Below are 15,305 nucleotides of genomic sequence, written 5' to 3'. Positions count from 1 at the left end.
ACAGTGCCTGCGGCGTTGTCTGTAGTAACTTCTCGTGGCTGACGAAGTCGAACCATCTCAAACCTTCTATCCTCCTAAGGATTTTTGTCTGGAACACGTCTACGGTCTTGAGAGCTGTGATTGTTCCCGGCCAGGTTAATGTTCCATAAGGAATTATATACCCAACCAGGGCGTTGAAGATTCACAGCTTCGTTTTTCGACTAATACTTGGATTCCACCATAGGTGGATTTGACTTCCCCATGGCAGCAGATGCCTTGGCTATTCTAGCTTGTAGTTCAGGGAGAAGGGAACCGTCAGCAGCAATAACAGAGCCCAAGTACGTGAACTACTGGACCCTGTCGACAGTAGTTTTTGGCCCGGGGCCACAGGAGAGTTGGCAATGCTAGAGGATGGATCAAAGACCATAATCTGGGTTTTTTCCCAATTGACCTGTAGTCCTACTTGTAGCTTGTCCTTGTAGGATGTGAAGTGCTTCCACCACTTGACCCATGGATTCCACCATGAGCGCCAGTTCGTCGGCAAAGTCAACATTCAAGACGATGAGATCGCCAAATTTAAGTCCAAATCCAAGCCTTGAGGTCGTCTTTTGACAATGTTGAACAGTTCGGGCGCAACGGCACAACCTTGCCAAACCCCTTATAAATTTAGAAGAGCCGGTTTCGTCGGCTGTTTACTTGAACGCAGCTTTCTGTTTCGTGATAGAGTGCATCGAAGAGTCTGTGATATTTATCTGGAAGGAAGATGGACTTCAAGATGATCCACAGGACATCCCGGTCGACTGAATTGAAAGCAGCTCGGAAGTTGACAAATGCGATGAATGCTTTCTGTCAAAACTCTCTGGTTTTCTCGATTACTTAACGGGCTGTGAATATTTACACAATGGTCGATCGCTCTTACATAAAACTGGCTTGTTCTGGTCTTTGGCTTTAGTGAATAATTTTTTGGCAACGATCCAGAAGCACCATTGAGAAGAGTTTTCCAGATACTGAGAGAAGGATCATTCCAAAATAATTTGCACAGTCTCTTCGCCTGCCTATCTTTTTCCATAAGGGGATGATGAATCCTCTTTGTCAGTCCTCCGGAATGATCTCCGTTTTCGTTTTCCACACAACAGAAAAAAAGAGTCTGCATAAGAAGGAGCGTGGCTGGGTCCGCATATTTCAGCAACTCTGAACTTATGCCACATACATTATCGTTCTTCAACATATTTACTGCACTTTTTATTTCTGAGGTGTTAAATGGATCACTGGGAAGATCGCTGACTTCGATGGCTGGGCTGGAAGACTGACGGAGTATATCGTTAGCTACTACAAGGGGAGTACTTCTATTTACGTGAAGGAGAAATTTTCCTTCCAGCTACCGAGGTACGAGCTTCCATCCGAAAGAAAAGTCCCGTCTCATGAAACGACGGGTCCCACTGTAGGAGCCTTGCTGCCAACGATATCTCGAAGACGCTTGAACAGACTGCCTATGTCTTTCATTCTTGCCACTTTCTCGATTATATCAGCTTTATTTTGGTTGAACCTCTCTCGGATCACGGTGTTTAAGCTTGCTCTTGATGCCATCTAGCTTTCTGTAGGACACCATGTCACCATGTAGTCTAGCCTTCCGCCTCAATTCTATGACATGGAAAGTTTCTTCTGAAATCCAAGCTTTCTTTGGGCGCCTCTTTTTGCCTAGGAATTGTTGCGCTATTTCATGCGTTTGAGTCTTGAAGTACTTCCAGGCATCTCCGCTGTTGGTGAGAGTGTTAAGTAGCTCGAATGGGTTCGACATTTCGACGGCGTACTTTCGCTTAGAGTCTAACTCCCTTAGTTTCAAGACATTAATAACTGCTGGCCTTGTTTCTGACCACTGGGCTTTCAGTTGAAGCTGAACTTCAGGACAGAGAAGTCCTTCGTCAGCATTCCCAAGCTACGTTCTGCAATTCCTCAGCAACGACCTCCAGCGCTTCGAGATTGATAACATAGTCGATCATTTTTTTCTTGCGACCGTCGTCGCTCTATCATGCATATTGTGTTGAGTTTTGCGCTGGAAGTACGTGTTTGCAACAACAAGGTTGTGAGATCTGCGCAAGCAGGCACAGACCATTGTCATTAAGTGGATCAGGCGTTACGCATCCTATGGTGCATCTTCATATGCTCATATCGTCTCTTACTGTTGCATTGAAGTCCCCGAGGAGGACGCAGATGTCGGGGGATACGCTTGCAAGTTTTCTGGAGAGCTCAGCATAAAATTTTGCTTTGGTGTCATCATCGGAATCGTTCGTCGGATCATAACAGACTAGAACCGTCATTTTGCCATGTTTATGCTGGAAACGTGCTTTCATAAGTCTGTCTGAAATTATTTCGTGGAACAACAAGCATTTTCTTGCAAGGTTGTTGAACACAAGGACAACATCGTTCTTTCTTGTGCAACCACCAGACCAGAACAATGAGTGGTTATCGCCTATTCGTTCTTCACCACCGTGGATCAGGTGGGTCTCGGCCGGTCCTGCAATAGCTATCTTATTCTTGTGTAGTTCCCTTGATAAAAGGTCTTTTGCTGCTGCTGTGTTCAGGGTTAAAACATTCCAGGTAGCTATTCTTCGTCCCCTTTGTCCCTTGTCCGTTGACGCGTTGTGGTCGTGATCTTAAAATAGAGTCCGTATCCAATTCCAAAAGCCGGACGAGTGCTATGCCCCGCCAAAAAGTGTTTAAATGTGTAACCAATAGCTGTTTTCCCAAACCTACTGCAGTCTTTCTTTCAAGAAAAACATTTATATTTTGAAAATATTTATATATTGAAGGCATATTGAATTTAAGAAAAGAGAAACTCGTTAGTCTGTTTCCATTTTTGAAAAAATTTATACCTTTGATTAATTACTGAAATATTCTTCAAGAATAAAATAATTCCAATAAATAAGAACTTCTGCAAATCAGGAACAAATATACACACTTGTTACGACAATGTAATCAATAGCATTTTCCCAAACCAAGTGTATAAAGTGTTTACTTCTCTGATTTAACATTAGACTAACATTACCACAAAACCTGTAAATCGAAATGAAACGGACTTGGTTTAAATTAACATGACACGAAAAATTAGTTTTCTGTATTTTTTACCAACATTAGGTAAGTTTTTTCTTCGTCAGGTCTTACAAACAAACACAAAAACTGTTGTTTTCAAGCTTTTACCTTTTTTAACTGAAAAAGGTATGCCTTAAACCTTCACTCACATTGTTCAATAATAAAAATTAATTTCGAAAGTTGAGCATTGCCCCGATCGTCAAAATACACACGGGGTACATTATTAGCGTTGTAATCGGCAGTAATCTAATTTTTCTGTTACCTCTCGGGAACAAACTGTACGTAGAGAGCAGCTCGTACCAATATTAAATAAGATTATATAAGATATAAGTAAATAAGATAGTAAATAGTAAATACGTACCAATAGTATTAAGTAAATAAGTAAATAAGATTGTCGTAAATAAGATAGTAATAAGAATAATAAATAAGTAAATAAGCTCGTACCAATAGTAAATAGTAATAAATATAAATAGTAAAGGAATTTTGACAACAATATATACATCAAAAGGAGTTGGTTTAATATGGTCAGTATAAACATCTCAAATTCACTAAGTTACCGATCGAAAGTTATTTTCCTGAATTTTTTTTATCATCGGAAACACCCTCTGAATTTAGTGGGACATCTTAACGAAAATTCTCCCCTTCTCCCCAATGAACTCGGCCTTTGTGATAACAACGGTGCCAGAGTTTTAGGCCCATATCAACAAAACGGATATTCTGCATATTCCCCAAGAACAAGTCCTGAAGCCACAAAAAAAATGTATTTTTGGACCCAAGTTTTCTGAACTTCAACGATATATTCTGCATATTAATATTTTCGTTTTTTTTGGGGGGGGAGAGATTTTACCTCCTAACCTCTCTTAACTCTTCAGAATTTATTTGCTCCAAGCATGCACAATGGGTGACTTGTAGGTAACAACTCCCCTCCTGTTGTAATTCAACTAAAAAAATTTAATTCATATGCCTACTAACACAGAAGAGAGAGAGTTGGGGGGGGGGGGTGTCCCTTGAAAAAATCCTTTCTGATGAGGGAACTCTAAAATATATGAAAAGTATAACCGTAAAGTCTATTCTTGAAATTTCATACTCTCCCTTCCCCTTCGATTTAAAAAAAAAACACACTTTCAGGTGCGATTATTATGATAAAAATCGCTCTCACATCATTATTATACGCTTAGTGGACTTGGGCGGAAACATCAGGGGTTGAGAGTCATATCTCCCACCACTATATCAAAGAGAGTCCTGAAAAAGATAGTTTATAACAACCAAACACAAATAACAGAGCGACCTTTCTCAAAAGAAACTGAAAACATAGCTTTGGTTACAATATGTGCACCAAACTATGCTGAGACTGATCGCATTAAGGCAAAGTGTCTCTAAAACCATTAAAAAGCATAAAACCAATAGCTGATGGGATATTGTTGCCCTCTTGGGCTTAGGATTTTGAGATAGTGCTTGCCCTTATATTTTTTTCCTTTTATGGACGAGCCTTCCTTGGTCGTGTCAAGGTAACCATCATTAATTTTTCCGGCCGAGAACCCCACTTGACAGATTTTGGCTGGCTTCACCTTCACAAAGCATCGATTTTCTTATTATTGCCCTCATAAAATTATTAAGTTCTGTTATTTACTGCACAATTTACGTGTGTTTGGTTTTTTAAATCAAAAAATCCCCCTCCCAAATAATCCCAGTGTATGGGTATGCTCAAGATATTTCGGACATGATCGTTAAATTTGTATTCTATTAAAGGAGGATCCAGAGAAAAATCTTGGGGGGGGGGGTGGTACCTCTCATCTCCTGGATCTACCCCTGTATGTTGTGCCGTTTAGTAAAGTTAAGACGTGCAGTGTAGGTATTGATCTCCTCTAGCCATCCGAAGAGGCAACATTAGTAACTTTTTTTCATTATTTTAGTCAATAATCAAACGCAGCAAGGTCACTTAAAATGGGCTAAAAACGAACAGTAACAGTAACAGTTTAGATTCTTTCTATTGACAAGTTCGTCAATTTTCTCATGAAAAAAAAACAAATACCTTGAAACCTCCCACCTGCTTTCAAACTGTTCGGAAGAGTGAAAACAGTTGTACTAGCTATGCGGGGAAACGACGAACTAACTTAGCAAAAATGGTGGAAAAAAAAAGACTGCAAAAAATATTATATTCATTTTGATTCCAGGGGTTCAGGTATCGCTTTAGGATGATTAGCAATGGAAATATGAACTGCCCTATCCAAGTCTCCGTTGATGGCCATACTTTGCAAGCGATTGCTTCTGATGGTCAAGCCTTTGAGCCTGTAGAAGGTACCCTGTTTTCCTTATTATATTATTTAAATATAATATTATTAAATATAATTATATTATTTATTTTATTTATTTATTAAATATAATATTATTTATTTTAACACCAAGATACTGTATTGAACCAAAATGACGGAATAGTGTAAATTCCATTGCCGTAATCAACAAAAAAAAAGTGTTTTTTTTAACTGAAAGTAAGGAGCGACATTAAAACTTAAAACAAAAAAAAAATTATTCCGTATATGAAAGGGGCTATCCCCTCCTCAACGCCCCACTCTTTACGTTAAGTTTGTTATTGTTTAAAAAAGTAGAATTGTGACAAATAGTCTAACTTTAGCGTAAAGAGCGGAGTGTTGAGGAGGGGAGAAAACTTTTTTTTATTTAGTTAATTTAATAATTTGAATTTTGTCCCAATTCTTCAAGATTGACTCCTGAAACACAAGGGCCGTTTAATTAGAACAATAAGACGGTTTTTTACAAGACTAAAAACTTTAGCGTAAAGAGTGAGGTGTTGAGGAGGGGACTACCCCCTTGATATACTTAATAATCTCTGTTCGTTTTAAGTTTTAATGTGGCTCCATACTTTCAGTTGGAAAAAACCTTTCATTTTTTTCATTTAATAACAACCACAAGCCGAAGACGTGAAATACGTTTGGTTTATCAAACAGTTCGTGGTAACGAAGTAAGGAGCGACCCGGCTCAATAGTAACCGAAACTCTAAAAAAGGGAATTTTGATACCAATAGTTAAATCAAAAGAATTGCAGTTTAATGTTGATTTTAAATATATAAGTTTCATCAAGATTAGTTCTACCCATCAAAAGTTACGAGCCTGAGAAAATTTGCCTCATTTTAGAAAATAAGGGGAAACACCCCCTAAAAGTCATGCAATCTTAACGAAAATTACATCGCCAGATTCAGCGTATCAGAGAACCTTGTTGTGGAGGTTTCAAGCTCCTATCTATAAAAATGGGGAATTTCTCATTTTTTGCCAGAAGACAGATCACGGATGCGCGTTTATTTCTTTTTTTGTTTGTTTGTTTTTCCCCAGGGGTGATTGTATCGACTCAGTGGTCATAGAATGTCACGATAAGGCTCATTCTAACGGAAATCAAAAGTTCTAGTGCCCTTTTTAAGTGACCAAAAAAATTGGAGGGCACATAGGCCCCCTTCCACGCTTATTTTTCCCCAAAGTCATCGGATCAAAATTCTGAGATAGCCGTTTTATTCACAATAGTCAAATAACTTAATAACCATGTCTTTGGGGACGACTTACTCCCCGCATTCCCGTGGGAGGGGCTGTAAGTTACAAACTTTTACCTGTGTTTACATATAGTAATGGTTACTGGGAAGTGCACAGACGTTTTCAGGGGGATTTTTTTGGTTTAGGGGGGAGAGTTGATGGGGGAGGGGGGTTACTGGGGGAGAATATTTCCATGCAGGAACTTCTAATGGGGAAAGAGAATTTCAATGAAGGTGGCGCAGGTTTTCTAGCATTATTTGAAAAAAATAAAAAATAAATATGAACAAAAAAAAATAAATATGAACAGTTTTTTTCTACTGAAAGCAAGGAGCAGCATCAAAACTTAAAACGAACAAAAATTATTGCGCATATGAGAGGTTTGCCTCCTCTTAATACCTTACTCTTAACGCTAAAGTATTCTTAGTAATTTCAACTATTTATTTTACGGCCTTTGTGATTCAGAGGTCATTCTTAAGGAATTGGGACAAAATTTAAGCTTTAGTGTAAAGAGCGAGGTACCAACGAGGGGTGAACCCTACATATAAGCAATAAAAAGTAAGTAAGTGAAGTAAGTTAATCCGTATGCTACGTATATTTTTTACTAATGAAAACGTTTGTAAAAAATCAAAAGTTCTAGTTACCTTTTATGTAATCGAAAAATTAGAGGGCAACTAGGTCTCCTCCCTCGCTTCTCTTTTTTCAAAATCTTCCAATTAAAACTATGAGAAAGCCATTTAGCCAAAAAAAAATCAATATGCAAATTTCGTTTTAATCATTTATGTGCGGAGAGCCAAGATCAAAACATGCATTAATTCAAAAACGTCAAGAAATTAAATACAAAAAAAGTTTTCTAAATGAAAGTAAGGGGCAACATTAAAACTAAAACGAACAGAAATTACTCCGTATATGAGAAGGGCTTTTCCTCCGCAACCTCTCGCTCTTTACACTAAAGTTTTTTATTGTTTTAAAAAGTAGAGTTTCGAGAAAGAGTCAAACTTTAGCGTAAAGAGCGAGGCATAGCGGAGGAAAAGCCCCTTTCATATACGGAGTAATTTCTGTTCGTTTTAAGTTTTAATGATACTCCTTACTTTCATTTAAAAAAAGACTTGCTTTGTGTATTTAATTATCACATAAAATCATAGTTGTTTTAAGATAAAAGAGGCTGCTTAAGATAATATTAAACGCTAAGATTGGTCGAAAAATAACACAAAAAAATTATTTTTTATATATATTTATATATATATATATATATATATATATATATATATATATATATATATATATATATATATATATATATATAATAATATATAATATATATATAATATACAATCGAAAATCAACAATAGCATTGCACAAAAAAAAAACAACAATAAATCACCAAAATAATTATCGACAATAACATTATATAAATAATTTTAATGAAAAGGCGAATTAGGCTATGATGAGGCGACAATCGCCGATACGCTGTTTCTGAAATCTTTTTGTGTAAACCAGTCAGCTTTTCAGTAATATTCGGGAGATGAAACTTATTTATTAATTTTTTATTCCTATACCAAATAGGAAGATAAAGAAGATATTTACAATCTTAGAAAGTCTTAGAAAGATCAAGGGCATAAATGTGAAGACCATACCCTTTAGCAGAAGCATCTTTAAAAAGGCAAGCCAGAGCACGGTGAGCGTGCTGGCAATCGGTGCCAGACTGAAAACCGAGCTGGTTCTCCCCAAAATTAGCATTCAAATTTATGAAAGGAAGTAGGGTATATTCAAGGATTTTACTAGGATTATAAGTAGCCGTTATTGGCCTGTAAGAAGAACAATCTCTCGGAACATATCTTTAATTTTCCAAATCATTTCATTTTGTTTGAAAATGTTTCTTTGATTTCTAGCGACCAGGGGGGTTTGAGGGAAATTTTCAGGGAAATAATCGAAATTAAAAAGATTCTCTTCAAGAATATTTCCATACACAGAGATACAGGTGAATTTGGATTAAACTCAATTTATGATAATTTACTTAGGTCAAATAAAGTAAATATCACCTCACCTAAGAGCTATGACCTCTATCCACGTAATATGTCAGATAATGCTAATGAACCGGAACCGACGATCAAAGAGATTAGCCTCCGCTGTTGCATTGAAAAAAATAAGAGCAATAAACTATATGTAATTAGTTTATTAGGTATATATCTTGTTTATTTTTATTCATGTCTTTTAGTTTTACTGCTGATGATGAACACTGTATATGTGTTCGAAATATCCAGTTAAATAATTTTATATCTATTCACTGTCAATAAAAAGGTATCATCCCTATTTTGAACTGTTTTACTTTCGCTTAAGAGCGGAAGTGACAGTTCCACACAAAAAAGCTATCAGGAACAAGAGAACAACAAATACACATTCGGAAAAGCAACTGAAAATGGAAAAACAAAGACGGGCCCTTTACTTTAAGATGATAAACACTAATTCCGTCAACATCAACAGAGCTGGATTTCAATGTCTAAACAGATGTAATAGCGGCCATTATTTAACAAAATTCTAACTTCAGCGTAAAGAGCGAGGTACTGACCAGGGGGTGTAATATAGGGGGTGTAAATGTTTTGGGAAACATTCTTTCCCAAAGTTACCGGATAAAAATTTTGAGTTATCCATTTTGTTCAGCCTAGTCGAAAAATCTAATGACTGTGTCTTTGGAGACGCATTAATCCCCACAGTCCGGGGGAAGGGCTGCAAGTTAAGAACTTTGCCCATTGTTTACGTATAGTGTTGGTTATTAGGAAGTATGCAGACATTTTTGGGGTGGATTTTTTTCTGGTAGGGAGGGGGGTCAGGGAGGTGAATACGTAGGAGGATCTTTCCATGTAGGAACTTTTCACGGGGGAAGAGGATTTCGATGAAGGGGGCGCTGGATTTCCTAGTATTATTTAAAAAACAATCGGAAATTATATTTTAAAAACAAGTTTTCTCAACTGGAAGTAATGAACAACATTAAACCTAAAATGAACAGAAATTATTACATATATGAAGGGTTTCACTCCCTCGTCAATACCTCCCTCTTTACACTAAAATATTGTTAGTAATTTCAAAAGAGATTGATTACAATACATACAAGATATTGATTACATACAAGATATTGTATGTCTTCGGCTTGTGGTTGTTATTAAATAAAAAAAAGAAGTTTTTTCCCGAATGAAAGTAAGGAACAACATTACAACTTAAAACGAACAGAAATTATTACGTATATGAGGAGGTTGCCTCTTTTCAGTACCTCACTCTTTACGCTAATGATAATTACGCTGATATAAGTTTTTTTTTGTTTGTTCTCCCCATGGGTGATGGTATCGACCCAGTGGTCCTAGAATATCTGAAGGCTCATTTGAACGGAAATTAAAAGTTCTAGCGCCCTTTTTAAGTGACCAAAAAAGAAAATGGAGGGCAACTAGACCACCCCCCCTTCCACTTTTTCCCCCGTCCGATTAAAATCGTCCGATTAAAGTTTTGAGATAGCCATTTTATTCATCATAGTTGAAAGGTCCAATAACTATGCCTTTGGATATAACATGACCCCCCCCTCACAGCCCTAGGGGAAAGGTCTTTAAGTGATATAATTTGCCCATTGTTTATACATAGTATTTTTTATTGGGATGCATGTATACATTTTAGGGTGGGGGGGGATAAATTTTTCTGCTGGGGGTTTTTCCACAGGGGAATTTTCCATGGGGAAGGAGGTTTCCAGGGGATCAACTAGTCATGGAAAATTATACACTGCGGAAATTTGCCAGAATTCTTATACAAAATTCTTTTTGTATGTCTAGCTTTCTCTTTTTTTCCGTCTCAGTTTTGCGCTTGGAGTGGTTAAAATTAATTGTCCGGGTAAATTTTCACCGGCATTGAATTGTCTAGAGGGTATTTTCATGGTGTGGGGGTTTCTCCGTGGTGTTGGAGCGAGATTTCCTTGCATTATTTATAAAAAGATCAGGAATTAAGTAAAAAAAAAACTACAAGTTTTTTCAACTAAAAGGAAGGAGCAACATTAAAACTTAAAACAAACAGAAATTATTACGTATATGAAGGAGGTAGCCGCTCCTCAACTCCTTGCTCTTTACGCTAAAGTTTGAATTTTGTCCCAATTCTTTAAGAATGGCTCCTGAACCACGTAATATGAGGGGGCGACCCCCTCATATTACATACCCCCTCGTCAGTACCTCGTTACCACGAACTGTTTGATATCAAGCTATTCACCTAGAGTGACCAGGTTTCAAGCCATTCACAAGGGGGTGGGCAACTGGGTGAGCTTCCCAGGACACCATAGCTGGGCTGGTGTCGTAGCGGAGGGGGGGTTACCCATTTCACTTTGATTCGGCTTCTTTTGTTTATATTTAAGTCGAGAGGGAGGGGGGCTGCAGTAATTATTTTTTCCCGGCCATCCCAATCCTGAGAACGGCTTTGCCAGGTTTATAACCCATTAAATGAATCAAAGCAAAAATATATAAGAAAACAATGTAGTAGAATAATTTCCAAGTGATTCGAGAACTCGAACACTAACATCTAAACCAAAGAAACACCAACACTGAAAATTTCAAAGTACTATGAAACTTGAAATTTTATTTTGCGCAAAATACTCAAAATATAGATCTGTAAAACACTTTACAGCTATACAAATTCTGTGTCGTTTTTTTTTTTAATTTGACTACTTGCTTTGACTTTGAAAAATGTAATTAAAAGGAGTGTAATATCATTTTAGTCGATTCAATCGTTATTTCTTCTGGTGAGAGGTTTGACTTCGTGCTTAACGCAGCTCAGAATGTTGACAATTATTGGATCCGATTCCGAGGTCTTTTTGACTGTGAACCAGAAAAAGCACACCAAGTAGCAATTTTGAGCTATGAAACAATGCCCAATTCTGAACCCAATGGTGATGTTACTTGGGAAAACGGTAACAGACCTGGAAAGGTAAGCCTCAAGTATTGGCCTAATATTGACACATACCACAACATTATTTTCTCTTCAAAGACAATTTTCTGCTTTATTTTCCACTTATTCTAAGCCTAGAAAGGCTTAATTGCCATTTCTTTATCAAGGTTCTGGCATTTTGTACAATTTTTGCTTTTACGCACGAACAACAAGTTTGAAACATTTTGCTTGTGAGAGACATTTTGAAAACAGACCTTTACCTTAGTCTTTGTTCTTTACTACCTTGGTAAAATGTTTCGATAAAATTTATGCCGGAAGCACGACCGTATCCAGGGGAAGGGGTAGGGGGTTTGAGAAATTTCTGTCCCACTTGTAAAAACTTAACAAAATGCCTTAAAAAATGTTGATATGTTTTTTAAAGTTTTTTCCGTACCTTCCCCTTACAAAAAAAAAAACTATAAAAAGTAATGTGAAAAAACTTTTTTTTTTACTGGTTGAAGTATCTCAAAAAAGGCTTCTTCAGGCTTTGAAAAGGAAGAGTTATTATCTCTACAGAAATTGCGTTTCCTTGTTATTCTGTGAACATCTGGAATTGTTCCTGAAGGTTAGTTAACCTGTAGTGTTAGTTTTCATGGTTTTAAAATTTAGGGTTTTTACTCTCTCCACAAGCAAGAACTGTGGGATTGGACTGAGAAAATAAATAAAAAAAAACGCTTTTTAACAGGGATTGGAATGGGGCAACATACGGGAAGCACAGCTTTTTAAGATGATGTAGCATACCAAGGATTTTGATGTACTAATTATCTGACAGAAAAAGTGTCCGAGACTAAAATTGTTTCGATTATTTTAAAATTACTTTGAACCTTATTTCATAATCGACGTTTTTTATTGGCCTCTAAAAATGAATATTTGCGTAAAAATATAATGTTCTTTTTTTCTATTTTTGTACTGGCTTGAAGCATCTCAGAAAAAGTCTCGGTCAGGTTTAAAAAGTTAGAGTTAACATCTCTACAGAAATTGCCTTTCCTTGCTATTCTGTGAACATCTAGAATTGTTGCTCAATGTTTGTTGACCTGTAGAGTTAGTTTCAATGGTTTAAGAGTTAGGCTTGTTACTCTCTCCAGAAATAGGGATAGTAGGATCGGACTGACAAAATATGTTAAAAAAAAAACGCTCTTTAACAGGAATTGGAATGGGGCAACATCCGGAAAGCATTGCCTTTTAAGGTGATATAGCCTACTAAGGATTTTAGTGTACTAATTATCTGACAGAAAAAGTGTCCATGACTAAAACTGCATCGATTCTTTTAAAATTTACTTTGAAGCTTATTTCAGAATCGACTTTTTTTTATTGGCCTCTAAATATGAATATTTGCCCCAAAAATATAATGTTAGTTTTTTTCTTTTTTTTTTTACTGGCTTGAAGTATCTCAGAAAAAGACTCAGTCAGCTTTTATAAATGCAAAGTTATCTCCAAAGAAATTGCGTTTCCTTGCTATTCTGTGGACATCTAGAAATGTTGCTCAACTTTAGTTGACCTGCAGTGTTAGTTTCCTTAGTTCAAAAGTGAGGGTTGTTACTCTCGCCAGAAATAGGGATAGTCGAATTGGACTAAGGAAATATGTTGCAAAAAAAACGCTTTTTAACAGGGATTGAAATGGGGCAACATCCAGGAAGAATGGCTTTTTAATTTGATAATAGCCTACTAAGGAATTTAATGTACTAATTATCTGACAGAAAAAGTGTCCAGGACTAAAATTTCTTCAATTTTTTTTTAAAACTACTCTGAATTTTATTTAAGAATCGACTTTTTGCATTGACCTCTAAAAATGAGTATTTGCGTAAAAGACATAATGTTTTTTTTTTGTTTTGGTTTTTTAATCCTGACACTGAAAATCAATCAAGCACACTGATGCTCAAACTCTGAAAAAAAAAGGTTGGCAAAAAAAAATGGGGAAAAAATCCATAAATTACAAATCATTTGAGCAATTAAATAAAACTAGTTTTACGTGTTAAACAACTAAATTAGTTCGATGATCACCCGTCTCAATTGTTTACTGTTTCATGTTTGATACGTTAAGTTTGGGAGAACATACTTTAAAACTAGTTTCAGGGACATGTTTTTGCTTTAAGGCTCAACTATCCGGCAGTAAATTTTTTACTTTTTTTTCAGATACTCAACCCTATAAATAAAGGATCTGGCCTAGGAAACGAAATAAGTATAGGCGAATTGGATGCCGTAAACAAGGACGATGCACTTTGGAATAGTGATCCTGACGTAAAAATATGGCTGCCCTATGACTTCTACATGACAAATAATTTGAATTTTCATGACCCAGATCACTATCCTGTTCATCTTGGTAAATATGGCTATCTATGGCCTTATGAAATGCAAAAAAAAACTATCTTTTTCCTATCAATGTTTACTAAAGTTTATCTATAGAAATATTTAAACTATAGTATTTAAACAAAACTATTATTTAAACTAAAATAGTTATTTTTAATAAATTGATATTTGATGAATGATATTTCATTAAAATGATATTTAAACTAAAGCATAATATTTAAACGAATGTTTATCTGTTCATCTTTGTAAGTATTTATAGAGTATTAATGGCAAAAAAGTAACCATGAAATTTAATTTAATATGCTATAAAAAATGTCTTTAAAATTCCTGATTTATTAGGTGCAGCCTTCTTTTATCAATGTTTGTTGTAGTTAATAATATTTTCTTGTTTTTCGAGTAAAATCTCTCACAAGTATTAACTTCTTCAAATTTCTAATTACCATTCTAACTAACTTTTGAATTAAATTTACTTTCTTAATTATAGGCTATACTTGTATAATATAATTGAATATAACTATATAATTAAAAATAATTATATAATTATATAGCCTATAATACTTGTATAACTAAATATGCATAAAAATACTTTCGGATCAGACATAAATATTGATGTCGAAGAGCTAAATTAGCTTCAGAATATCTTTCTTAAGCCCCATATTAATATTTTCCATAGAATTCTAATAAGTCGTAATTTATATAATTACGAAGCAATTTATGGGTATTTTCGTATTTAAAAATATAAGTGTCTAATGCATGCTTTACACAATCAAGGAATTTTGCCTCTTAGTTTTAAAAGAAAACTTTAATCTTTAAATTTCGAAACATTGTGGTAAAGACTTAAACCTTAGAAAAAGTAATTGGACAGATAGGAATAATAATTGGCATCCCATTCAACCTTATCTCTCTGATCAAAGACATTTATAAGAAGTTCAGAAGCCGCGTCATGACTAGAGAAGGACTTACCGAAAGCTTCGGAATTTTTACCGGAGTGCTACAAGGTTGCCTGCTATCATCAGAGCTGTTCAATTTCTTCCTACATGTGGCCCTTTCACTCAATGATAACCCGTTCGTCGCCCTTGTCGGAGGAGTAGTGATAGATAAACCATCAAATGCCGATGACATAGACCTAATAGCCAGGTCCCTTCAAGACCTCCAATCCCAGGCTTACAGCGTTCACTCGTATATCAATCTCTTCGGGATGGCAATCAACTCCTCAAAAACGAATGGGCTTGGTGGAGATATCATTGAGTGGGTGGAACATTTCACCTACCTTGGGAGTTTCCTTACTTCTAATAATAACCAGCTCAAAATCATCAAGAGACCCCTGACACATGCAAACTCCAGTTTTAAAGCCCTGATGCCCATCTGGAGGAATAAGAATTTATCAACAATTCTCAAAACGAGACTTTTCCACTCCCTCATTAGTCCGATTGTCATTTATAC

The 15,305-nt window shown here is 36.0% G+C and overlaps 1 protein-coding gene across 3 annotated transcripts in view; it reads left to right on the top strand.

Moving 5' to 3' along the window:
- LOC136038621 (uncharacterized) overlaps positions 1–15,305 on the top strand; it is a 53,412-nt gene that overhangs the window by 20,485 nt on the left and 17,622 nt on the right. For all 3 annotated transcript variants that reach the window (XM_065721853.1, XM_065721851.1, XM_065721852.1), the window contains 3 exons: positions 5,244–5,367; positions 11,347–11,555; positions 13,689–13,875. In XM_065721853.1, coding sequence (XP_065577925.1) covers positions 5,244–5,367; positions 11,347–11,555; positions 13,689–13,875 — 520 coding nt within the window. The remainder of the gene's footprint in view (positions 1–5,243; positions 5,368–11,346; positions 11,556–13,688; positions 13,876–15,305) is intronic.

Source organism: Artemia franciscana, chromosome 18, assembly GCF_032884065.1.
Source record: "Artemia franciscana chromosome 18, ASM3288406v1, whole genome shotgun sequence".
Classification (NCBI taxonomy): domain Eukaryota; kingdom Metazoa; phylum Arthropoda; class Branchiopoda; order Anostraca; family Artemiidae; genus Artemia; species Artemia franciscana.
This window is presented reverse-complemented; position numbering and strand designations above follow the sequence as displayed.